Here is a 24,757-nt window from a genome sequence, read left to right on the forward strand (position 1 = left end):
TTACATCAGGTCCATCACCACAATATGTAAGCATATATTCTAGGAATCATTTTGGAGAAGCTCTGTAGCCTGTGTTACACAAAATGTATACACAGACACTTCATAAACTTGGGGATTTTTAGGGGGTGGGAATTGGGAGCAAAGAAGAAAAGAATACACCTTGAATTACTCAATATTACAGTCACTCTCCATACATAGACTTGGATGGGAGCTCCACATGAGGAACACCTGAAGAATTAGGCCTATCACCAAGAAAATTCTGAGGACTGTCTCATTAGGGAGATTCTCAGAGGCTACAGCCACAGGACAGCTCTTATTGAAAGAATATCACAGCAAGCCCATGTAATGGGGACCGTTCACAACAGCTAGAATCCTATAAAAAGGAACCAATTAGGGAGAGTTCAAAATTCCTGTAAAAACAAAGAGGCCACAGCTGGGCCTTGAGTCGACCTTGCTAGAGGGACCCTCGATCTGCAACGCTTGCTCCAGCCCAGCACGTTACCCACCGTGTTCATCAAGGTAGGCCTGGAGTCTGTTTATGAGATCCTGTTTGTTTCCTTTCACCTCCAGGCCACGGGCGAGACATTCTTGTTTCAGTTCAGCAAGCTGCGTACCAGAAGAGACTTCCCATTAGCATACTTAATTCATTCAAGTTTGCAAAGAACAGGAGGAACACCACCAAAGCAAAAGGATCAAAACAAGCAAACAATAAGCAGACCAGATAAACCATGGGCATTGGCACTGACAAAAAAAAAAGACATTAAGACTAGTGGTTAGAGTTGGGGGGGGGGGGGGAAACAAGGAGTCAATGACTGGGTTCTTTCCAGCTTTTTCATTGGTTCCCTTTGTGTAGCCTTGACATTTACTTTACCACTGACATCTAGGATTCCACAGAAAAATGTACTAGAAGGGAACAGTGCTGCACTAGAAGGGAGTCGGATAATCTACTGGAATGTCTTCATCACAATTTCTGTAATTCTCTCTGTGCCTCCATTTCTCCCATTTGTAGACAGGCACTTCACAATACTTGGACAAAAAAAGCTTGAGAAAGACATCATTATTATGAGGATCTGAATCTGTGCTATGCTCCCCCTGAGAACTGCTTTACATCCTGCAGATTCTGAGTTCCTCTGGGGACTGGAACAGAAACAGCTGCAGACATTACACTCCACATTGAACAAAAGCAGCAGAAAAATTACATCTCTCTAGCCATACTCCTTAAGTATAAACCTTCCTACACTCACCCCAAAATACCCAAGATATGAAGAACTTCAAATCATTACTTGCTACCATTAGTGTTATCGTAATAGTCAACTGAAAATTCTGAAGATAAGAGCATAGAGGAGATGATGCCTAGTGCCCAGGGACTGGGAGTCACAACTGCTGGGTTTTGAGAGGAGTGTGTTCTAGTGGTTAGAGCAGGAAACTGGGAGTCTGGAGTCCTTGAATCTACCCTCAACTGTGCCAGTGATTTATTGATGCCTTGGACAAGTCCATTCATCTCCCTCTGATCAGTTTCCCCCCAAATCTAAGAAATAAAAATATTTGCCTCTCTGTTTAACTGTTTCAGAGACATTAAGATGAAAGGCCCTTCTGTATGACACCATAGTCATGTTACTGAAACCACAGAAGTCAGAAACAAAAGAGCCGTTAGATTATCCAGTCCATCTGCCTGGGCCCAATGCAAGATTATCCCCTAATGAGTTCTTTGTAGTGTTCTGTGCAGGCTAATTTTAAGAGTCCTAAATACAGGCTTCAATCGCAATCCTCACAAGATTATATTACAGTCAAACATCTTGCTGGCCAAGTTTCTTCCCCTGCAGAAATTTGACATTGCCTGTTTATTAGCATCACACAGGTCTGGTGATATGTCTTACTAAGACAAAGACGAGAAGATCCAGAACGTTGATTATTCTGGGTAGGCGAATATAGGTACCTGGTGTGCAATGATTGACGTTTAGCTACCCTGCAGTCCTCATTCTTTTGCTGCGGCGAAAGTAGCCTCAGTTAGGCGTTCTTCGAGCAGTGCCCGCGCTAGGGCGTGAAAGCCAGAGCGAGCACAGGCGAACAGGTGCGGGAGCTCACCACCACGAGCTGAAAGAGGCTCCACTTCCGAAGCCCACACCGCCTTGTGGAAGTCCCGTGCCAGCGACCGCATCTTCCCCCGGGCCCCGGCGGGCGGGGTTTCTCGGCCGCGGTAGCATTTGAGGTGGGCGCCCTGCCCCCGGGGTTGGAAGGCGACCTCCGGCCCCGGGTTGTGGGAGCGGCCCCCGATTTTCCTCCCACGGGACACCCAGCCGAAGCCCGCAGTTCGCACGCACTGGGGGGCAGGCCCAGTCCATGGCTGCAACCCCAGGCCTCGCCCGCTCTCCCCACGGCTCCGGCGGGGCCCCGAGCGGCGCAGGGAACGGAGGAATGACCCCGGGCTGGGGCACCCGCTGTGGGGGGGGGCAGCGAAGCCCCCAGAAGCAGCCCGGGGGGAGGGGCCGCAGCCCCCTGGGGTGCCCCCACTCGGGGCCGCTGGGAGGCGCCACGAGGACGGGAGCCCGCCCAGGAGCGCGGGGAGGCTCAGCCCGCAGGGAAGGGACGCGCACGTGCTGCCGGCGGGCGCGGGGGCGCCCGGCCTATCCCGCAGGCGGGGGGGGTCAGGCTGCCCTGCGGTGAGGGAGACCGGGCCCCTCGCCGCGCCCCCCTCCGTTACCTTCAGCTTGTGGAGCTCCACGGTCTCGGCCGCCATCTTGTCGCCTCCTCAGGTCGCTCCCGCCGGGCCCCGCCCGCCCCGCCAATGACCCGCGCTCTTCCTGAGCGGGCGCCCAACCCGCCCCTCAATATCGCGCCTTCCTACTGGCCCAGCGGCACCCGGCCCCGCCGCTTCCTATTGGTAGCCACGGAGGGAAGGGCGGGGACAGAGGTCAGCGACGACGACGGTGACCAATAGGTGCGCAGACGTCGGAGGCGGGCAGCCAATAGCGGGCGGCAACGGGGGAGGGGCGCAGGCAGCGGCACTTCCTGGAGACGAGCCGGGGGAGCTGTGTGGAGGTTCGGCGGCAGCCGCCGGGTGGGTGAGCGCCGGGGGGCCGTTAGCGGGGCCCGAGGGCTCTGAAGGGGGAGAGCGGCGCTCAGCGCCTGCCTGTAGGGGGCGGGGCACCTGGGGGTGGGCGGCAGGAAGCTAGGTAGGGGGCGGGGGCACTGATGGGGGCGGGGCAATGGTAGGGGCGGATGGTGGGGGGGCGGGGCAATGGTAGGGGCGGATGGTGGGGGGGCGGGGCAATGGTAGGGGCGGATGGTGGGGGGGCGGGGCAATGGTAAGGGGCGGGGCGGACGGTGGGGGCACTGATGGGGGCGGGGCGATCTGTGGGGGCGGGGCGATCTGTGGGGGGACACTGATGGGGGCGGGGCAATGGTAGGGGCGGACGGTGGGGGCACTGATGGGGGCGGGGCGATCTGTGGGGGCGGGGCGATCTGTGGGGGGACACTGATGGGGGCGGGGCAATGGTAGGGGCGGACGGTGGGGGGCACTGATGGGGGCGGGGCAATGGTAGGGGCGGACGGTGGGGGGCACTGATGGGGGCGGGGCGATCTGTGGGGGCGGGGCGGACGGTGGGGGCGCACTGATGGGGGCGGGGCGATCGGTGGGGGCGGGGCGATCTGTGGGGGGACACTGATGGGGGCGGGGCAATGGTAGGGGCGGACGGTGGGGGGCACTGATGGGGGCGGGGCAATGGTAGGGGCGGACGGTGGGGGGCACTGATGGGGGCGGGGCAATGGTAGGGGCGGACGGTGGGGGGCACTGATGGGGGCGGGGCAATGGTAGGGGCGGACGGTGGGGGCACTGATGGGGGCGGGGCAATGGTAGGGGCGGACGGTGGGGGGCACTGATGGGGGCGGGGCAATGGTAGGGGCGGACGGTGGGGGGCACTGATGGGGGCGGGGCAATGGTAGGGGCGGACGGTGGGGGGCACTGATGGGGGCGGGGCAATGGTAGGGGCGGACGGTGGGGGCACTGATGGGGGCGGGGCAATGGTAGGGGCGGACGGTGGGGGGCACTGATGGGGGCGGGGCGGCCGGGGGGCACTCACGGGGGCGGGGCAATGGTAGGGGCGGATGGTGGGGGGGTGGGGCAATGGTAGGGGGCGGGGGCACTGGTGGGGAGCGTGGCAATGGTAGGGGCGGATGGTGGGGGGGTGGGGCAATGGTAGGGGGTGGGGGCACTGGTGGGGAGCGTGGCAATGGTAAGGGGCGGGGCGGACGGTGGGGGCACTGATGGGGGCGGGGCGATCTGTGGGGGCGGGGCGGACGGTGGGGGCGCACTGATGGGGGCGGGGCGATCGGTGGGGGCGGGGCGATCTGTGGGGGGACACTGATGGGGGCGGGGCAATGGTACGGGCGGACGGTGGGGGGCACTGATGGGGGCGGGGCAATGGTAGGGGCGGACGGTGGGGGCACTGATGGGGGCGGGGCAATGGTAGGGGCGGACGGTGGGGGGCACTGATGGGGGCGGGGCAATGGTAGGGGCGGACGGTGGGGGGCACTGATGGGGGCGGGGCAATGGTAGGGGCGGACGGTGGGGGGCACTGATGGGGGGGGGTTGGCAATGGTAGGGGGCAGGGGCGCCTGTAGGGGGCAGCAAGGGTGAAAGCAGGGTCTAGTGGTTCCTGCAAGAAGCCAGTCCTGAGCCCCATTTCTGACAGGGAGGCAGTGCTCAAACCCCTATAGAGGTACTAGTGGCTAGAGCTCTGCTCAGGAGACCTGGGTTCTGTTCCCAGCTCTGCCATTGGCCTGCTCGGTGACCTTGAGCGAGTCATTTCCTCGCTCCGTGCCTCAGTTTCCCCATCAGTAGAATGGGGAGCATGATACTGCCCTCCTTTGTAAAGAGCTTTGAGATCCACTGATGAAAAGTGCGATTTAAGGAGCAAGGTGGTGGCATTATTCTACTGGAAGGGGTGACGGGGCCATATAAGGGCTGAAAGGAGGAACAGGGGGAGGAAGACATATGGGATGCAGGATGAGCAGTAGGTACTGCGGGGGCAGGGCAGTATGGCCATAAAGATGGGGAGAAACTAAGATCTGAATTACAGAGCAAAAACAACTCATAGGGTCCCTGCACTTTCAGCTTTGCTTGTGGGGTTTCCAGAGTTACTAACAAGTACCGTACAGTGGATGAGAGTGGGGGGGTAAATGGAGGGGAGGGGAGGGGAGAAGGCTGGGAGTCAGGATGCCTGGGTTCTATTCCCCAGCCCTGGGCAGGGAGTGGGGTCTAGTGGCTAAAGGAGGCAGCTATGCCTGGGTCCCACTTCTCGTTGCCGCTACCTCAGTTTGTGGCCATGGGCCGGTCATTTCCCCTCTCTGTGACTTGATGTTCTGCCCATAAGATGGGGATACAGAGACTTACCAACCAGTCCAGGGGCTGTGATGATTCATGCATTAATGTTTTTAAAGCATCTGCGCATGGCAGAATCAGAAAACCTTGTCCTCTCAGATGAGTAATGTTTGACTCTTCTCCTACACCCATCTCTCTTTCAGGATGAATGTTGGGGTGGCCCACAGTGAGGTAAATCCCAACACCCGAGTGATGAACAGCCGTGGCATCTGGCTGGCCTACGTGATCTCGGTGGGAGTTCTCCATATCATTCTCCTCAGCATCCCGTTCTTCAGCATTCCAGTGGTCTGGACCCTCACTAATGTTATACACAACCTGGTGAGTCAAATCTCAGCCTCCCGACTCATTTTCCTGCCCTGCTAGAAAAAGCAGCGTTAGACTCGGCTCTTTGGGCCCTTGCCCACTGGGCCTGGAGGAGCTGGGATGAGGCCCAGTCCCTCCCTGCTGGGTCAGCACTCAGAGAGATGTAGCTAGAGGGTGCTGTATTTGGGAAAACTTAAGGTGATATAGGAAGTACTTTCCTGACTCCCACTGATGATCAGCTATGGCCTGGTGCACGACATTTCGTTATCCTTTTCCTATTTTAGGAGCAAGAACTCCTGAGTTCTGGTTCCAGCTGCCACTCTCTTAGGCAAGTCACTTTACCTAGGGAGAACTTACCTGCCCAGCCAGCCCTTTTCTAAAACCAGACGTGGTGTTTGACTCTGGCCTCCTGTAACAATGAGTTCCACAGCTCAGCGGCCCTCTAGCTTTGTTTCCTCTCCAATCCCTGCCCCCCTCTTGTGTTGATGATACAACAGTAAAAGGACCGAGGCCCTCTCCTTACATCCTCCCTTCTCACCATGGAAATTGCAGGTTATGTACTGGTTTCTTCACACTGTGAAAGGAACCCCGTTTGAGACGCCAGACCAGGGCAAGGATCGCCTGCTCACGCACTGGGAACAGATAGACTATGGGACGCAGTGCACCTCCTCCCGCAAGTTCCTCAGCATCTCGCCAGTAGTTCTGTGAGTGTCCATTCCTGCTGCAGCAGGTCAGCTGTTGACCTGCCAGGACCTGCTTGCTCTGGAGGAGGCCTATGGTAGGAGTGCTCCAAACCTGCCCAGAGCTGCAGCTCCCAGGCATTCAGTGGGGCTCACTGCAGTTCCCTTCCTCTCGATACCCCTGCGTAGCCCACGGAGACCAGAAGCACACTGTGTAAGGCTCCAGCTGTAGGGGGGCAGGCGTGAATGGCTCAGGGAGAAGATGGGATTGCTGTAGTCTGCGTGAAGCCATACTGAGACACTAGCCTATGCTGGGCTTCCCGTACGCAGGGAAAGCCACCGCGGCTATAGAGTACGTTGCTTTTCAATGGAACTGGCCAGAGCCCTGCATGCCTTAGCTAGGTGACTGCCCTCTGCCTACTGCACTGGAGGGCACAAGCTCTCGGGCCTGAAACGAACCAGTGGGCATCAGGCTAGTCCTTGAAGGCTTGTGCACTGAGTACCCTGACTGCTAGCAGCTGGCCCCATGGCTGGCAGCACAGAGGCACCAAGGGCAGCATGGGCTTTGGTGACTGAACTCTGCCCGTGCTGGGGAAATGGTTCTGCATCAGGCGTGAGGTGCGTTGGCTGGGAAGTTTGCATCACCGCTTCTGCTGTCAATCAAGCCTCAGAAATAGCTTTCATGTGCCCTCACCCCAGCTGGGGGCTGGATGGCCACAGAACTAACCCTGCCTTTGTCTCTCTTCCAGTTACCTCCTCACCAGCTTTTATACCAAATACGACCCTGCACATTTTATAATCAACACAACGTCCCTCCTCAGCGTCCTCCTCCCCAAGCTGCCTCAGTTCCATGGCGTGCGCGTCTTTGGCATCAACAAATACTAAGACTCAGCGAGCCCAGCGCTGCCAAGCCAGCTGCGAGGGAAGAGAGAGTCCATCCCAACAGGCTCCTGCTCTGGCAAAGAAGTAATGAGCCCAGCGTGAAGGTGCTGTCCTGACTGTGAACTAGGGCGGCGGCGCAAGCGAGGGACCAGCCATTGCTTGAGCCCCTTGCAGGGATTAAGTTACTCTCCCTAGTAATCATCGGTATTTGGGCTTTATCTTTTGTTTGGGTGGAGAGAGAGAGGCAACTGAGGAGGGAGGGGGTCTTAGTGTCTCATGAGCTACCCTGTCAGCTGCTCATGTAACTGCAAGAGAGGAGAACTGCTGCCCAGCAGGGGGGAAAATAGCCAGTTTGTGCATCCTCCCCATCCTTGTGTTTTATTAACTTCTACTGTAATAAAGATGTTTGACAGACAACAGTGGTGTTCTTGCAAGAGAGCCCTAGGCTTAGGGGAATCAGTCAGGGGTGACAGTAAAGAACAGAAGATATTCACTGGTGGGAGAGGATGTGGAGTGGATCACACAATCCCCTGCTTGTTCCTTCCCCACCTCCCAGAGGAGACAGGCTTCTTCAAATTGTATTTTAATTTAACAAAAGTGATAAGAAAGAGATACACAATCATCTTAAAAACCTCCGTGCTCAGCCCTCAGGACAAAGGAGGTGAACAGTGAATACACCCGACATCAAACACTCGCATGGCAATACAGGTCAGGAAGAGTGATTGATTGTCCAAGACTTATTTTTTTGCAAAACGTATTTAAGCGTCTTAAGGCAGCTCTGCCCCGCAGCAGCCCAAGCAGATGCGCTTCCAGCCAGTCCGCTTCCCCAAACCTCCACTAGCGCCGAGAGGCTGCAGAGCTACATCGACAGGAGCTCAGTTGCTCGGAGGCAGGGGGGAGAGGGAACGTGCCTACAACTCGGTTTCTGGCTCCCCCGGCGTGAACTGAGTTAGGCAGCCCTGGCAGCAGAGCCGCAGAAGCCACGCAAGCTCAGGGAGCAAAGAACAGAGCAAGCTGGCAGGTGAGACCAGGTAAGTGTCCTAGGGCGTGGCTGCTCAGCTCAAAGCAGCAGCTGCAGTGGTGAGCCTGTGGCTTTGTGTACAGGGAGGGAGTCCCCAGTGAAGGAGAGGCTCTGGTGTCTGCCACCGGCAAGCTTTACTCTACTCGCTCATGATGAAGAGACAAGCGAAGGAGGCTGACAGCCCAGCAGTAGACAGACTCCCCCGTAAACGTGAAGGGGTAAGGAGCAGCAAGGTGGCTGAGGCAGCTGCCCGAGAGGAGCCAACAAGAAGCCCCGAGCATACAGACCAAGGGACATTACAATGCTGGAGTTGCTTCATTTCCTGCCCCATGTGATCGCAGCTAGAACATGACTGGAGGAGGGGTATATTTCCAAGGCCCCTTAATGTACATTTTGGGGTCACCAAGGCACTACCAGCCAAGGTGTCCGTTGCAGCTGAGAACTAGAGAGAGCAAATCCCCAGCAGCCCGGTTCTCCATGAGTGTGAGCCAGGGTGGGTCTCCCTTGGGGAGAGCTTCCAGGTCAGGAGATTAAAAACGGGATGGCTCAGCTTGGAAAAGAGATGGGGGGTGACAGAGGTCTGTATAGTCATGACTGCCGGGAAGCAAGCGACTAGGGATGTGCTATTTACCCCTTCCCATAACAAACCAACCAGGCATCACCCAATGCCATTAACAGGCAGCAGGTTTAAAACCAACCATGGATCCCACAACACAGTCAACTTGTGGAACTCCTTGCCAGGGGATGTGGTGAAGGCCAAACCTAACTGGGTTCAAAAAAAGAATGAGTTACGTTCATGGGGAAGAGGTCCAACAATGGCTGTTAGCCAAGATGGGCAGAGACACAGCCCCACGTGCTCAGTGACCTTAAACCTCTGACAGCCAGATGCTGGACCTGGAAGACAGGCTGGATCTCTCAATGTTTGCCCTGTTCTGTTCACTCTCTCGGAAGCACTTGACACCTGCCCCTATCTGAAGGCAGGACACTGAGCTAGCGGGACCATTGATCTGACCCAGTCTGGCCGTTCTTATGATTAGCTCCCTTCCTGGCCCTTCCAAATGATCAGTTGTATGCGCAGCAGGACTACACGGCTTTACATTGTCCATTCATCCCTTGTGCACCAGTGACCGTGATTGGCCCTGTGTTAAATACAGCTTCCTCCTCCCACCACCTCCAAACCTAGAGCTAACGTCTGCCTGCTCAGCTCAAGGTAACCGAGCCCAGGAGAGGGGATGGGGCGCCCAGGAGAGGGGATGGCCACCTCTCCACAGCCCAGGTACAGCCCTGGTAGAAACAGTCCAAGCTGCCCCCCCACCTCAGAGGGAGCACAGCTTGCACCTCCTCAGGGGTCTGGTCAGGCCCTGCGGTCCTGCATACAATCATGCTGCCCTCTCTGAGGACACCACATTTGCACCCCCCATAGCTGGGATTTTTAGGGACATGGATGCACGTCTGCAAGGAACCAGCTAAAGACCCTTGATTCACTTCACGTAACACCCCCCAAATAGCCATGTGATGCTGAGACTCGCTCCCAGCTCAGTGGCCCTTAGAACCAGTTCACCAGAGGGAAAGAGCTCTGCAGCCCTGGTCCCCGCGTCGTTCAGTCCTGCTGCCCAGAGTTCACCCTGGGAAGAGGAATCAGGGTTTGCAGGTGAGTGACACCTGGGGGGAGAAACAGTTGACAGAGAAGCCAGCCAGGTGGTTCCCATCACACCCTTCAAATAATGAAAAGGGGCTCAAATAACAAAGCTCCTAGAGGAAGGCTGAGCTGGGAGGGCTTGTTTTAAGAGCTTAGTCTTGTCATTCTAAGGACGGTGATGAGGAAATACCTGCCCTCACCCTCTGTTCAGTGCGGCCTGCTCAGGCGTTAGTTAACCGACAGGCACCACAAACTACAGTTTAGTGTGTCCGACCCCAGCTTGGCCCCTGCTGGCTCATGTCACTTTGAGACAGTTTTGATAAATAAGGACGAGTGCCTGAGTTACTGTCCTAGTTTTCTTCCACTAGCCCGAAATCCAGCTTTAGCAGGGGCCAGGCCTCCTGCTTGTTATGTCCCCCTTTTTCACAGCTGCACAGTGGTGTCTATACACAAGTTGGGTGTGTAGAGAATACTCTTATGTAATCCTATGGGGGTTTAGTTTGCAGGGGATGGGTAATTGTAGAATATACACTCACCAGTTTAATCCTAAAGCAGAGCTTTCTGCTCACACCCACACAATTGTTTGTGTAGGCCCTACCCTAAATCCAATTCATTTTGGAAATTCAGCAGTGAAATGCCATAAACACCCTGACAAGGAAAAGGAGTCTTACTTCCTGGAACAACTTAAAAATCAGCTTTACTCCAACTGGGGTTAGAGTAATTCCGCATCAGCTCTGTGAGCTGGGTGTATGTTAGCGACCGGAAGAGCAAACCTAAGGAGGTTACAGAAAGTGCCTACAGAAAGCCGAGGTGTAATACATGGAACGGACTGGCGCTGCCCAGGGAAGCGGGGGAAGCACTCCCGCAGCTGCTCTCAGGGATTGAGCTAGATTTATCACAAGGGGTTTGTACAGGGGATTAAACAGAGATATGTACAGACAAATAGGAACCGGCTGTTAGAACCCAAGACCAACCCTTCAGTAAGAGGCTGGACAGTTACAGACCCGTCTGACTGACTGCCAGGAGCTTGCCCAGCAGCAGACCAGGGTTTTGATGGGTTGGGGCTGGGCTTACAAACTTGACCTAGCTTCTTTGGAAAGCCTAGTCCCCGTATGTGAGCGGCTGGCCCCAGCCAGCATCCCTGTGAACAGTAAAGTCAATACTGGCTGCACAGATCAGAAGACTTGTGCAGACAGCATCTCACAACTGAGCTCCCAGAGCAACCCGCTGGGGAACCGCTCTCCCAAGTCTCAGGACTATGGCTGAGCCCAGCTGGCAGAAAAGGTGTCCATGGCCGGGAAGCAGGGCTGAGGGGGAATCAGCAACAAAAATCCGACGGGGGGGTCAGCATGAAGCAAGGGGCCAGCATGTGCTACCAGCACAGTGGGAACGGAGCCAGGCACAGCACAGGGAGCACCCACCCACACCTCATTTCACCTCTGGGGCAGCAGGGCTCGGCAGAGAGCGCAGACAGATGCCCTGGCTCCAGGAGTAGGCATGGATAAGACCCTGCAAGAGTTAGACAAAGGGCTCAGTCTTGTCTGCCGGGGCCAAGGCTGGGCTGCTCTCTAGGAGCATTCTCCAGTCAGCTGAGCAAGCCGCCCTCCAGCACCGGGGTTCAACGCTTGGCGTGGTTCTTCTGGGGTGATGAGCTGTGCAGATGGGAGGGGTCAAGAATACCATCTGCTGCAGAAGCTTTAGAGGCCAAATTGCGATTCAGTTCTAAGGGATCCTGCTCAGTGCTGTGTGTGACCCATTACGGCTCCCTGCAGCTCTCGGAGGGCTGCAAGACGCAGACATCAATGGGCGGGGGAGTGAAGGGGAGCTGCGCATGAGAAATGGGGGGCAAGCGGAGGGAAGGGACATGGCTGCCTCCCAATGGATCCCAGATGTGGCCTTTATGGAAATGAAACATCCCCTGATTTTTAAAGTAACCCTGAAGAGATTCCATGGCTCTGTCCAGCTTCCCCACCCCCCAACTGCAGGGACACCCTCCTTCCACACACACTGGGCTGGTGTCTCCAGGGATCCTGCAGGGCACCCCCTGCTGGAGTTCTTTGGTATCACTGGGTCTGGTTCTTTACACTAGAAGTTAACGGCATCAGCCGGAAATTCCCCAAACGCCTGGTTGGCTTTTAAATATCTAAAGAAAAAAATAGATTCTTCTTCTTGTAAAGAGCCCTTTTAGTGCCCGACCTAGAGCCCGGGACGCGCCCAGCTGCCTGCTGGGACATACACAGGAGCTTCGTTTCCTGTCAGTGCTTGTGGCCTCCTGCCGGGCCAAGAGCAAAGCAGCCCCCACCCGGTTACTCTCCTGCACTGGCCATGCCGCTCCTCAGCGCTGGAAGGGACGGCGAACTTTCTTCCGCCTTTTCTGCTTTGAGTCCCCTTTTGGGGCTGCACTCTCTGTCTTCGGGGCTGAAGCAGAAGGAGCTGCTGCCTGGGGGTTGGGCATCTGCCCCGGGGTCCCCTGAAATACGCGGTTGAAGAAGTCCTGCAGGTCTGCAGCTGAGGCGGGGCTGCCTTCAGAGGCAGTTCTGGGGGAAAACAAGTGTTTATAGACACGACACTTACACATGTAGTTGGGTCTCAAGAGACAGTTCAGTGGGCTCTAGTGGTTACAGCAGGGAGTCAGGACTCCTAGGTTTGCATGGGCTAGGGGGTTAGAGCAGAGGGGTCGGTACTCAGGACTCCTGGGTTCTGTCCCCAACTCAGGGAGGCAGTGAGGGTCTAAGTGGGTTTGCAGGGGCTCCTGGGTTCTATTCCCAGCACTGTCATGGGCTCTCAAGTCACTCCACTCCTAGTCTCCTCGCCAGGGAAAGCACCCACACAGCAAGGGAGCTGTGAGGCTAAGGGGCCAGATCCTGCCAGGGGCTCAGTGACCTGCCCTCTGTTAATTTCAGCAGCATTGGATGGCACTTGGCAGGGGTGTCTGGGATCAGTGTGCTCCCGTGACCCTTCCACCCAATGGGGGAGGCAGCTGGAAACGCAGGATGGGTTGACAGAGCGACAGATGACGGATCGCTGGCCGGCGTTGGTTTAAAACGCATCTGCAAGGACCCGGGACGGGCGGGGAAGAATTCCTCCAACAGCCCACAGAAGGGGGGGGGATTTTTATCTATGCAGAATCACCTGTCCTCAGACCACATGGTTTAAAGCAGCAGTGCAGTACTCTGCCACAAGGGGGCAGTGCTCCAGAGCCCAGCAGTAGCACGATTAGGAAAGGGGGGAGCTTTGCTGACCCCAACAAGGAGACTCCCAGCGAACACTGAAAGAAAAGGAGGACTTGTGGCACCTTAGAGACTAACCAATTTATTTGAGCATAAGCATCCGATGAAGTGAGCTGTAGCTCACTAAAGCTTATGCTCAAATAAATTGGTTAGTCTCTAAGGTGCCACAAGTCCTCCTTTTCTTCTTGCGAATACAGACTAACACGGCTGTTACTCTGAAACCAGCGAACACTGAGTAACTCAGCTCCCTTCGGCCCTTTGATGGGGGGAAAGTGGAATGCCAGAGGGAACTTATGGCTGGCCACAGCTCCCCCAGAAGTGCTCAAGATTGGAGATTTGACCCATCCCCACCCACTCAGACCAAGGCGAGAGCATGAAGGAACCAGAACAGCATGCAGTACCAACCTCTGGCGTCCACCCAAGCCGGAGGTCCTTGATCCAAACGATATGTGATACGGGGCACGATGGGTGTCGGGAGAGATTCCAACCCGCTGACAGCCAGCCCACTCTGCAGACAGACAGGCAGGACACACCATCAGCCGGCAGGAGGAAGCAACCGCAGCCATCACACCTCCCGGCCTCCGGAGCACAGGAGCAATGACACAACCCAGGAAAAGCAGGAGAGAGCCGCACCCCCACCAAGGGCTGGCATCCTCCTCTCCAGCTGGGCTAGGGATCCTGAGGGGAAGGATTGCTAGTCCCTGAAACATTAGGAGCAGGGGACTGTTTAAACATGGTTCATCAGCCTGGTGTAACTGCAATTCAAGGGGCTGGCGAACAACTGGTCAGTTTCACGGTCTGGTTAGGCCGCACATCCTGGCCCCACGGACGCCTCCCGTACCTGTGATGTCATAGACTTTCCCATCCATCAGGGCGAAGTAGGTGATTTTCAGCCCCAGCATGCTTGATTCGGCCCAGAAGTCTCCCTCCTTGGCAGGGTGCAGCTTGCCGCACTCCGCGCAGTAGCGAGCACTGAGCGGATCTCGGTCCATCTCGAACCTCCTAGAGCAGCAGGGAGATTGCCAAACGCTGTTAGAGTGGGGCCAGCTTTGCCATGTCCCGTCCCAGAGGGACGCGTCCTCCCTCCCACAGCACTCCAAATTCCCAGGATGCTCTAGGACAACCCGCACCACAGAACACTTGTGCTTAAGGAAGAAGCACAATGGTCTTAAGCGCAGCTAACTGGGAAAGCCAGGACATGAGCCCACCAGCTGCAGGACTGTCTGGCTGATCCATTCCGGCCGCCACGCAGGGCCAGACCCACTCCTGAGCTCCAGGCCCCAGGGAGGGGTAACGCTTGGTGCCCCAGGAGGAGGCAGGGCACCAGGGCTGCAAGCAGGGGGTTAAAGCAGTCACCGAACGCCAGCACCTACTTGTGCTTCCCCTGGCACTTGCTACACATCATGGTGTTCATGGCCTCTTTCAGGTCGTCCCGCAGCTTGGTGAGGAACTCATTCATGGATTTTGTCAGCTCACTTTCTGCCATCTGCTTGCTGCAATCACAACGGCATGGGGGTGAGTCACACCCCAGGCAGGGAGCCCACAGGAGGAACCGGCACAGGACAGCCTCTGCACCCAGCAGTCAGCCCACGCCCCTCCCTGCTGGGCTCAGCCCCCGTTGGCAGCAGGGCTGGCTTGCACGAGGTTCTTGCTGCAGCCAGCGTGGGGGCACACACCCTACCACCTCCCCAGGCCATCGCTGGCCAAGACGCGGCGTCAGGAGCCGGCAGAAGATTGGCACTCACAGCTCTAGGGAGGTTGCCACACCGGGCAGCCGGGCCTGGAGAGCCTCAGCTTCATTCCATCGGCCCAGGCCTGACCCCGCACCAAAGCCCCACCTACGCACCCCGTTTGCTCCTGTCACCTATGGCAGCTCCCCATTAACCCAGGCAGTAAGCTCCCTAGGACACATTTGTACAGCTCCTTGCACAACAGCGCCCGCACCCTGACCTGGGCCACCAGTGATCGCAGGCAAGAAGAGAAGAGCAGCCGGAGGGATTTCACTTATAATCGGACATCTCAAATTCCCACCTGCCAGTTCTCTGACAGAGACTCTGGCCCCCTAACAACGACTTCTAAAGGGTATTTAAGTATAGGAGGTTTCTCGGCTAAAGCCCTCGTGCTCTGCCTTTGCTCTCATGACCCACGGCTCATCAAAAGCCCTTGGTGCCTCACTCAGAAATTCCTGGCTGTGTCCTCCCAGCAAAGCACAGGAGCATCATCCACTCGGGCCTCAAAGCAACGTCTCGCAGTGGCGAGTACCGGAAGAGGACCGGTCCCACTCAAGACACCCGTCCGAAGGTGCCATCCTTGCTCCCCCAGTCAGCAGGGGAAGTAACAGCCCCAGGGCAGGCCTGAAGCCAAAGTACAGACTTCGGTGGGCAGATCAGATCAGCAAGTCACGGTGGGGCTGAGCAGCACAGCCCAAGATCCCAGCCCACCTTCCTCCCCATCACCCGTCCCTCAGGTACACAGAGATGTGACGGAGGAGGCCATGTTCTCTAATCCGCCACCAGCAACTGCAGGCTCCCCTCCATCCCTCGCCCCCGTCCTGCCTTAGGGGGTGGGAAGGGGCCCCCAACTCACATCTCGTACTCTTTCCTCTTCTCCGGGTTGCTCACGATATCCCAGGCAGCTCGCAGCACCTTGAAGGCTTCCTCCGCCCGCGGATGCTCATTCTTGTCGGGATGAACCTGCAAAGCAAGACATGGGAACCTGAGACCACCAAGAGGCTCCTTCGGCGCTGACCTCGTCTGGTGCGAGGGGTCTGGCCGGGACGGAGCCCCCTCTAGGGACAGGACAGGACAGCACCGCCAGATGGGTCGGGGGAGGGGGAGAAAGAAGGAGTGGGTGCTACATGTCTTCAGACAAGGCCAAATGGGCCACTCTGGTCTGGCCAAGGCCAGGCTGCTGAGCCTCGGCCCCCACCTGTCGCTTCTTGTCTTCCTTCTCAGGCACCACAAGCAGAGCAGCAAAGGCAGGAGGGCTCCCCATCCCGGCCAGGGCAAAAAAGGGGGTGCCCAGCTGATGAGCTGGGGCAGAAGGGACAGCCAGCACCCAGGGGAGCCTCAAAGCCATCAAGCTCTCCCAGCGCGGCCTGCGCCACAACTCCACGGTGCTCACATGGCGACTCCAAGTGACAAAGCAGCATCAGTCCACTGCCCCTAGCCATCAGGGCCGGGAAGCACGCGAAGGCTGCCCTGCACCACGGCTTGTTAGAGGAACCCAGGAAAACAGGAAGAACATGGGGCAAAACATCAAGCAGAAGTTTCACTTTATAAAAGGACAGCAAAAGCCCAGCATCCCCCGCTGAGATACCAGGCAGCTCCGGGGACTAGAGTCAGTCAGCTGCTCAGTCCTGCAGCCCACGCCAGGCTCAGCACAAGCCTAACTCGGGAGCTGCTGCCAGTTATTAACACCGATCCCCATGCCTCTGGCCTAGCAGTGGACCCACCTTGCAGTGGAGGCCTTGCGGTGGACCCGCCAAAGCAAGGAATTCGCAGGAAGGAATCTGGGTCTCAGCCCAGCTCTGAAACAGACACGTTACGTGGCCTTTGGACAAGTCACCCTAACAGTGCGTGTCTCAGTTTACCCATCTGTAACATGGGGGCAGGGGATTAAGCGTATTGAGCCTCAGTGGGGAGAGGCTAGAGAAGAGTGGCTCACTCTCTCCCCGTACGAGGACAATGCAGCTCAAATGGAGTTCCTGCCTCATGTCCCCCTAGGTGCTCGGGTGCCATGGGGCTGGGTGCGATGTCCATCCCCCGCCACGCCAGGGTACACTCACCAGCACAGCCAGCTGACGATAGGCCTTCTTCAGCTCTGAGTCTGAAGCAGTCGCCTCCAGCCCCAGTACCTGAAAGGGGTTCAGCTCTTCCTCGGGCACGTCGGCCAGGGCCAGCAGCCGTGCCACCTCCTGGCTGGGCTGGTAGCGCCCCCCTGCGCTAAGATCCGGGCCAGTCGCAGCCGCTCCCAGCTCATCGGTCCTTAGCCCTTTGGCTGCCCCAAGCAGCCCTGGCCACTTTTGCAGCAAGTGTGACACGTACTTGCAAGTCCTGGTTTCTTTGAAGAGAGCCCAGGTTCTGCGGAGGAAGGGCGAGCCCAGGAGCGAGAGGAGCCAGGCCATGCTGCTGGTTCTGCCCAGCTTACCTACCCCAGCAAGAAGCAGGGACTTGGAGACTCGCCAGCATAGCCGCAGGCTGCCCAGGAGCAGCATGAGCACCAGGAAGAGCAGGGCACCCAGCATCCTGAGCAGCCGCCACAGCCAGTTCCCCCAGGAACCCAGCCACCGGGCTGCCTTCCCCGAGCTGCTCTTGGCCCGCTGGATCCACGTCCTCGTGCTGCCTTGGGCTAAGCCCAGGGCCCAGGCGTCGAGCTGACAGCACGAGTAGAGGAACCTCCCACCAGCTTCCACATACTCGCCGCACTCATGGGTGATGACCAGCACCAGCTTGATGAGCTTCTTGAAACAGGAGACGCAGACCCGGGCCAGCTCTTCCAGCTGCTTGGGGACCTCAGCTTTTAAGTGGCGCCGCCGGTCCACATGGCTCCTCTTCCTGGCCTGCTTGTGCTTCCCACCAGCCGGCACAGACCTACCCTCCCGCTTGGCATTCTCCTTCCCCTCCTCCTTGTCCTTCGTGCCAGAGCGATGCCTCTGGCGTCTCCCATTCTTCCTACCGCTGAGCAGCCTGCCAGAGCTGTACAGGTCCTCACTGGCCTTGGACACTCCGTCATCTTCCTCGTCTTCCTCCTGGCCCTGCGGCCATGGTGCTGAATCAGGACCAAAGGCTTCATCCTCAGCTGCAAGGGACTCCGAAGCCCAGCGCTGGCAAGTGAAGCTACACGAGCAATTCCCCTTCTCCAGGTAAGTCCTGGAGGGATCCAGACTCTCCCCCTGACAACTACAGGAACGTTCGTAACTGGACAGACAGGAGCCAGAGGCACTGTACTCAGTGAAGTGCAACAACCTGTCCCCTTCCAGCAACCCCATCGGTACTTGGTCGCAGCTTCCATTCCAACCAACATCCTCCCCTGTAGTGCAGGAAGTCCTCTGCTCTCCGCCTTCTGGAAAGCCCTGAGGGGGAGAATGGCCGGCCTCCTCCACCTTCCCTAGCCTCTCGGCTGATAGTTCAGCTAGCAATGTCTCACGTACACTAGGAGTCCCAGTAGCAGCTGGCCCCCGAGCCTCCATCGGTTCCAAGCCTTTGGCGGCTCTGTGGAGTTCTTTCGGCCAGCTTTGGCTTGGAGACATACGTTCTGGGCCTTAAGAACCGCAGCATTCTTGGAAGAACTGGCAGCCGTTAGGCCCAGTGCTTCCCAGATCCCCAAAACTTGAGAACAAGGATCTGTTATGCTCACAAAGGCTGGCACCTGGTGCACCCCTGCTCCGGGAGAGCTTGCCACTCCAGCAGCAGGAACTATCCAGTTTGGTTTCACACATCCCTCTTCCTCCAGAGATCTGCTTCTCTATTGCCTTGCCCCAAGAGCTGTCCTGGACCAGCAAGGGTTAAGTTACAACTGTCATTTTGTAGCCTTTGTCCTGCAAATTAAACAAAATAAAATAAAATCAAAGGCATCAAAACCAGGCTCAAGGCCAAGACACAGAGCATGAGGGATCAAAGGGCAGCCCTGGCTGTGAATCAAGAGTGGTCTCCAAGGCTTGTTCTCAAATCCACAGTCCATGCGACTGGACCTACCTTCTGACACACACTGAGAGCAGAGCGGACTGGGGGCCCCTGGAAGGGGAGACAGAGCTTCCCCCACCTCAACTCATTCGTAGCTCAGCAGCAGCCACCCAATAGCTGCTTGCGGCTGAGCCACTGAGATCAGCAGACGGTCGTAGTCCGGATCCCAGGTATTCAGATCTCAAAGATCTACCACCGCAAGTGCCAGTGAATTCCCCTCTCGCCCCACATGGGAAGCCGACGTGCTAGCCGTGGCGATACAGAACTTCCTTGCATGCAGCTTTCACCGGCACTTGGAGAGAAATCCACTGGCCAGTGCTTAAATCACCAGGTTTCCTGCCCTGGCCCCAAGAATCAGAAGTGACCCTCTGTGAGGCTGTTCCTGCAACCCAGCAGGGGTCAGTACAAAAGCACAGCCGTATAAGTGCCTATGAGGAAAAGAGATAGTAAAGCGCAGTCATTTGACTCTGGATTACAAACAACCCACACGAAATGGCAGAGTCCCAGTGAACCCACGCTCACTATTAGGACAAGCTTGAGCTCTCTTGCTTGGATTTAACCCTATCAATGGCCCTGAAATCCTTGCCCAAACCTTGACTAGCGAAACCAACCTAATCCAATTGGGTGGTGGCATCTCTGTACCAGACCCCTATTTCTAGAGGGCCTCTCACCAGGGTATCAGGGCTCTAGCTACTTCACATTCATCCTGCGTCAGTTTCCTGTTTTGCCAACTGCACTCAGATATCACACTGTCAGGCCCCAACAAGTGGTGAGATTGGCTTCAAAGCCGGGAGATTTCAAACAAAAAGCTTGGGGGGGGGGGGGGAGCTTTTTATTTGCCTTGGGCTTAGGAAGCGGAAGGACAGAGCAGTGGTTAGAGCAGGAGCCTCGGACTTGGTCCCATTCACTGCAGGTGTCACTCGGCCTCCCTGTGCCTCGGACCCCCCCGTACAATGAGGATACCAGCACTGCCCAACCGCACCGGGCCACAGGCACCAGAGAGCGGGGGGCCGGGGGGATCAGACAGACCCGGCCAGGTCTTGGTCCTCTCCCCCACTGCGGGGCCTCAGCTCTGACAGGCTCCCCACATGCCAGGGGCAGGAGACAGGCGAGTCGGGGGGGGGGGGGGTCTGACAGCCCCACTCGCACCCCTCGGGCTGCTGGCTGAGGTGGGGGGGAAGGGAAGCTGCCAAACTCGCAGTGATGGGGGGGCACAAGGCCTCCGGGACCCTCCCCCCACGTCAGCGCCCGCTGAGAGACCCCTCGCCTGGGCCCCCCACCACAGGGGGCAGCGACCCCCGCTCCACGGGTAGCACCATGAGAAGGGGGCTCAGCCTGGGGGGGGAGGGGCTCCCCCCCGTGCGGAGTGGGGGGCAGACCGGGGGGGGAGGGGCAGGGGTTCCCCCCCCGTGCGGAGTGGGGGGCAGACCAGGGGGGGAGGGGCAGGGGTTCCCCCCCCGTGCGGAGTGGGGGGCAGACCAGGGGGGGAGGGGCAGGGGTTCCCCCCCCGTGCGGAGTGGGGGGCAGACCGGGGGGGGAGGGGCAGGGGTTCCCCCCCCGTGCGGAGTGGGGGGCAGACCGGGGGGGGGAGGGGCAGGGGTTCCCCCCCCGTGCGGAGTTGGGGGCAGACCGGGGGGGGGAGGGGGAGGGGCAGGGGCTCCCCCCCCGTGCGGAGTTGGGGGCAGACCGGGGGGGGGGAGGGGGAGGGGCAGGGGCTCCCCCCCCGTGCGGAGTTGGGGGCAGACCGGGGGGGGGAGGGGGAGGGGCAGGGGCTCCCCCCCCGTGCGGAGTTGGGGGCAGACCGGGGGGGGGGAGGGGGAGGGGCAGGGGCTCCCCCCCCGTGCGGAGTTGGGGGCAGACCGGGGGGGGGAGGGGGAGGGGCAGGGGCTCCCCCCCCGTGCGGAGTTGGGGGCAGACCGGGGGGGGGGAGGGGGAGGGGCAGGGGCTCCCCCCCCGTGCGGAGTTGGGGGCAGACCGGGGGGGGGGAGGGGGAGGGGCAGGGGCTCCCCCCCCGTGCGGAGTTGGGGGCAGACCGGGGGGGGGAGGGGGAGGGGCAGGGGCTCCCCCCCCGTGCGGAGTTGGGGGCAGACCGGGGGGGGAGGGGGAGGGGCAGGGGCTCCCCCCCCGTGCGGAGTTGGGGGCAGACCGGGGGGGGAGGGGGAGGGGCAGGGGCTCCCCCCCCGTGCGGAGTTGGGGGCAGACCGGGGGGGGAGGGGCAGGGGCTCCCCCCCCGTGCGGAGTTGGGGGCAGACCGGGGGGGGAGGGGCAGGGGCTCCCCCCCGTGCGGAGTTGGGGGCAGACCGGGGGGGGGAGGGGCAGGGGCTCCCCCCCGTCCGGAGTTGGGGGCAGACCGGGGGGGGGAGGGGCTCCCCCCCGTGCGGAGTTGGGGGCAGACCGGGGGGGGGAGGGGCAGGGGCTCCCCCCCGTGCGGAGTTGGGGGCAGACCGGGGGGGGGAGGGGCTCCCCCCCGTGCGGAGTTGGGGGCAGACCGGGGGGGGGAGGGGCAGGGGCTCCCCCCCGTGCGGAGTTGGGGGCAGACCGGGGGGGGGAGGGGCAGGGGTTCCCCCCCCGCGCGGAGTTGGGGGCAGACCGGGGGGGAGGGGAACTCACCTGCTCCCGGTGCCCGGGGGGGGGTGTCCTCCTCCTCTTGCCCCCCCGGGTCCGCCTCTCTCCCCACTTCCGCCTTCCGCCCGCCTGTGACCGCGGCAGCTTCCACTTCCGGGGCAGAGGGCGGGGCTTCCCCTTAAAGGGCCAGCGCCCCAGGAGCCCTCTGCGGTTCTGCGCCTTGTGCTGAGCGCGTCGGGCCTCAGCCTGGGACAGAGGCAGCGGGTTTGAATCGGGCCCCAGCTTGGCCCCGGGCCCCATTCCCCGCCCCCCCGAGCCAGCCAGGCCCCCCACAACGCTCCATCACCCTGGGCACTGCCCAGCCCCCTCCGCAGAAAGAGGTTCCAGAGAGACGGAGCCGGGACTTCTGGGATCTATTCCCGCTCTGCCCCGGCCTGCTGGGTGACCTGCGCAGGTCACGACCCCGCTCAGTGCCTCGGTTTCCCCACCTGTAAAGCGGGGACCATGACTCTGTAACACACCACGAGACCCCCTGGTCAGCAGAGCTCAGTGGGGCAGAGGCGATCTCCTTGTTCCAGGTCTGTGCCCCACCTGGCACAAGGGAGCTACCAGTGCCTGACCGGCGCTCCCACGACACGAAATGGGTGTTTCTGCTTGGAGAGCCCCCGATGAGAAGCATCAGCCCTTTCTCCAGCAGAAAGCGGCGTGTGCCTTCGAACCCCACTCCAGCCTGCTGGCAGGGAGGCAGCACCCACGGCTATTTCGGTTGGCTCAGGGAAGGGGGAAGCAGATCTGCACCGGGTGGCACGGCACTCCAAGACTAGGCGCTGGAACTGGGGGTGCTGGGGAGCTACCGCACCCCCTGGTTTGAAGAGGTTTCCATCATATGCAGGATTCACAGTTTGGTTCAATGGTTCTCAGCACCCCCACGGTACGAATGATTCCAGCCCCCTGATTCCGAGTGCGACTCCCGAGTGACTGCTGGTGGCCCCTGTAACCCAGGGAGGCAGAGACAGCCCTCGGGAGAGTCCCGGAGGCTTCGCAGCTGGATCACGGGCAAGACAACCTGATGGAGGGGTAGGAGCAGTCGTCTAGGCTGCTAGGACTGTAACAGGGTTTACAAGGGAGCTGGACACATTCATGGAGGTGAAGTCCATTAATGGCTATGAGCCAGGATGGGTAAGGAAGGGTGTCCCTGGCCTCTGTTTGTCAGAGGGGGGAGACAGAGGGCAGGAGAGAGATCACTGATCATTACCTGTTAGGTTCACTCCCTCCAGGGCCCCTGGCACTGGCCACTGTCGGCAGACAGGACACTGGGCTGGATGGACCTTTGGTCTGACCCCGTCTGGCCGTTCTTAGGTTCTTATTCCCACACATGCGCCCCCCCACACAGCTGGGGCCAAACTTCTCCCCGGTGTAACTCCACCGGGGCCAACTGAGTTACACTGGGTATGAATTTGGCCCATGATCCCACACAGGTTCAGACTGGGGCCTTCCAGTCTCCCAGCTGCCCCTTTCCTCCAACCCTTTGGGACTTTCCTTCCGAGCCCCTGAGAAGATAAAGTCCAGATCTTGACCTCGGCTGTCCCACTGTAAATCCACAGTATCTCCATTGGAGCCGATCTGGATTTACACCCATGTAAACAGGACCAGGAACTAGCCCTACAATTGGATGTGGATAGGGGCACCGAGGCTTTGGGCTGGCTCGTACCTCCTAGGTCAATCCCCTCCAGAGATGTGAATCCTGGAGCCAGTGGGTCCTTTCCCACCATGTGACCTTAATTAACCAACCTCAGTTCCTATTGTTTCCATTGGATACAGTCTTCTTCCTTTCTACCATAATGTGCATCCCACTGCTACCTGCTGTTAAACAGACGGAGTGCTCCACCCCAGAGACAGCTGCAATTCCCTCCTGGGTAGCTGATCCCTGTTCATTGTTGCTGTGCACTGGTAAGTAGCTACCATGCTCCACCCCAGGGACAGCTGCATTTCAGTGTTGGACAGCTGAACCCTGGGAAGTGTTGCTGTCCTGGGCGAGGCGCTTGCCATCTGAACTGTGTAAATCATGTTAGGCTCCCCCATGAGAAGGGCTAAACAAAGAAAGATGGTATCAGGGGTTCTCTGTGTTTCCTTAGCACAGGGGCAGTCACCAGGCAGCCTGCGGGCCAAATCCAGCGTGCCAGGCACGTGTGACCAAACCCCAACTTCTTCTCATTTACCTACTGCCATGGTTGTTCTTTTTGCATCATTTTCTCTGGAGTCTGGACCTTGAAAAAAGATAATTGGCCCCCCTGGTCTTAGCAGCGTCTTTCCAAGGGCAGCGACTAGCTTCGCCCGCGTTAACGCCGGCTCTGCCCCCCTCCGCCAGGTGGGGCCACTACGCCCCTGGGTCTCCAGGCCGGGACGAGTGGGGCACTAGGGCTGTGCCTAGGTGAGGCAGCAACTCAGTAGCAGAGCCCGGCCCTCGCCATGTGAGAAAGAATCTGACTTCTAGAACTGGGCCTAGGACCCCACTCCCCTCCCAGAGCTGGGGCGAGAACCCAGGAGTCCTGGCTCCCAGTCCTAGGGACCAATCCACTAGACCCCACTCCCCACCCAGAGCTGGGGCGAGAACCAAGGAGTCCTGGCTCCCAGTCCCATGGACCAATCCACTAGACCCCACTCCCCACCCAGAGCTGGGGAGAGAACCCAGGAGTCCTGGCTCCCAGTCCCATGGACCAATCCACTAGACCCCACTCCCCACCCAGAGCTGGGGCGAGAACCCAGGAGTCCTGCTCCGAGTCCCACTGCACTAACCTCCCCCTGTGGTGGCCAGAGGACATTGCTGACCCTGTTGCTAGCATGTGCAGCCCTCCTGGGGGTGCCGGGCCCTGGCAGCTCAATGCGGGAGGAGGCTGCCCATCACTATGAAGGTGGAGCAGGCATTGGGGAGGCCCCTAAGGCTGCCCCAGCCCCTCTGCCAGGAGGTGCCCGCTGCCTGGCTCTGGCTGACGCAGTGGCTGTGGGCTCGGCTGGCGGATCATGTGCTGTGCTCCCTCGACCTCGGCGCTGGGGAGACACAAAGCTCCCTCTGTCTCCAGTGTCGGGGCCTGAGAGCTTCCACTGTGCCATGGAGGAAGGAGGGGGCGGGAGGGGGGAGGGGTGCTGTTCTGCATTGTTCCAAGACACGGCGTCCCCCGTGGCCTCCCGCTCCCACAAGGGCTGGGGCGTGAGAGACAGCGAGACCGAGGACTGCGTTAGACCGAGGTCTGTCAGTCCAGGCTCCTGGGTTCTATTCCGAGCGTCCCCACTCTGTGCCTCAGTTTCCCCACAGGTAACATAGAAAAAATGACATTGACATGCCTCTCTCAGTCCTGATCCAGCCCTGGGCTCC

The 24,757-nt window shown here is 59.0% G+C and overlaps 3 protein-coding genes across 7 annotated transcripts in view; 1 reads left to right on the top strand and 2 right to left on the bottom strand.

Moving 5' to 3' along the window:
* The window catches only part of SARNP (SAP domain containing ribonucleoprotein), a 50,181-nt gene extending 47,375 nt beyond the window's left edge, over window positions 1-2,806 (bottom strand). For all 3 annotated transcript variants that reach the window (XM_073319440.1, XM_073319437.1, XM_073319439.1), the window contains exons 1-2: window positions 2,702-2,806; window positions 507-606 (exon numbers count right to left, since the gene is read on the bottom strand). In XM_073319440.1, coding sequence (XP_073175541.1) covers window positions 507-606; window positions 2,702-2,737 — 136 coding nt within the window. In that variant the 5' untranslated portion in view covers window positions 2,738-2,806. The remainder of the gene's footprint in view (window positions 1-506; window positions 607-2,701) is intronic.
* ORMDL2 (ORMDL sphingolipid biosynthesis regulator 2) lies at window positions 2,691-7,662 on the top strand. 2 transcript variants are annotated; one of them, XM_073319442.1, is made up of 4 exons: window positions 2,691-2,938; window positions 5,524-5,698; window positions 6,236-6,387; window positions 7,113-7,662. In XM_073319442.1, exons 2-4 carry the CDS (start codon window positions 5,525-5,527, stop codon window positions 7,246-7,248), a joined length of 462 nt encoding a protein of 153 aa, XP_073175543.1. In that variant the 5' UTR covers window positions 2,691-2,938; window position 5,524; the 3' UTR covers window positions 7,249-7,662. The 2 variants fall into 2 exon arrangements, with proteins under 2 accessions (XP_073175543.1, XP_073175542.1); XM_073319441.1 differs by lacking the exon at window positions 2,691-2,938 and adding an exon at window positions 2,982-3,058.
* A 150-nt stretch (window positions 7,663-7,812) lies between these two features.
* DNAJC14 (DnaJ heat shock protein family (Hsp40) member C14) lies at window positions 7,813-21,627 on the bottom strand. 2 transcript variants are annotated; one of them, XM_073319409.1, is made up of 8 exons: window positions 21,430-21,627; window positions 18,832-19,247; window positions 16,923-18,674; window positions 15,722-15,828; window positions 14,509-14,628; window positions 13,977-14,137; window positions 13,541-13,643; window positions 7,813-12,442 (listed from the first exon to the last, which is right to left on the bottom strand). In XM_073319409.1, exons 3-8 carry the CDS (start codon window positions 18,384-18,386, stop codon window positions 12,241-12,243), a joined length of 2,157 nt encoding a protein of 718 aa, XP_073175510.1. In that variant the 5' UTR covers window positions 18,387-18,674; window positions 18,832-19,247; window positions 21,430-21,627; the 3' UTR covers window positions 7,813-12,240. The 2 variants fall into 2 exon arrangements, with proteins under 2 accessions (XP_073175510.1, XP_073175511.1); XM_073319410.1 differs by lacking the exon at window positions 18,832-19,247.
* Window positions 21,628-24,757: the final 3,130 nt, after the last annotated feature.

This window comes from Lepidochelys kempii, chromosome 20, assembly GCF_965140265.1.
Source record: "Lepidochelys kempii isolate rLepKem1 chromosome 20, rLepKem1.hap2, whole genome shotgun sequence".
Taxonomy (NCBI): Eukaryota; Metazoa; Chordata; order Testudines; family Cheloniidae; genus Lepidochelys; species Lepidochelys kempii.

Excerpts from the sequence above, each read along its gene's own strand:
- ORMDL2 (XM_073319442.1), top strand. The coding sequence starts at position 5,525 with ATGAATGTTGGGGTGGCCCACAGTGAGGTAAATCCCAACACCCGAGTG. Across the intron at positions 5,699-6,235 it reads CTAATGTTATACACAACCTG|GTTATGTACTGGTTTCTTCA; the intron begins GTGAGTCAAATC and ends TGGAAATTGCAG. Across the intron at positions 6,388-7,112 it reads AGCATCTCGCCAGTAGTTCT|TTACCTCCTCACCAGCTTTT; the intron begins GTGAGTGTCCAT and ends TCTCTCTTCCAG.
- DNAJC14 (XM_073319410.1), bottom strand. The coding sequence starts at position 18,386 with ATGTCTCCAAGCCAAAGCTGGCCGAAAGAACTCCACAGAGCCGCCAAA. Across the intron at positions 15,829-16,922 it reads ATCGTCAGCTGGCTGTGCTG|GTTCATCCCGACAAGAATGA; the intron begins GTGAGTGTACCC and ends CTTGCTTTGCAG. Across the intron at positions 14,138-14,508 it reads AAGTGCCAGGGGAAGCACAA|GAGGTTCGAGATGGACCGAG; the intron begins GTAGGTGCTGGC and ends CTGCTGCTCTAG.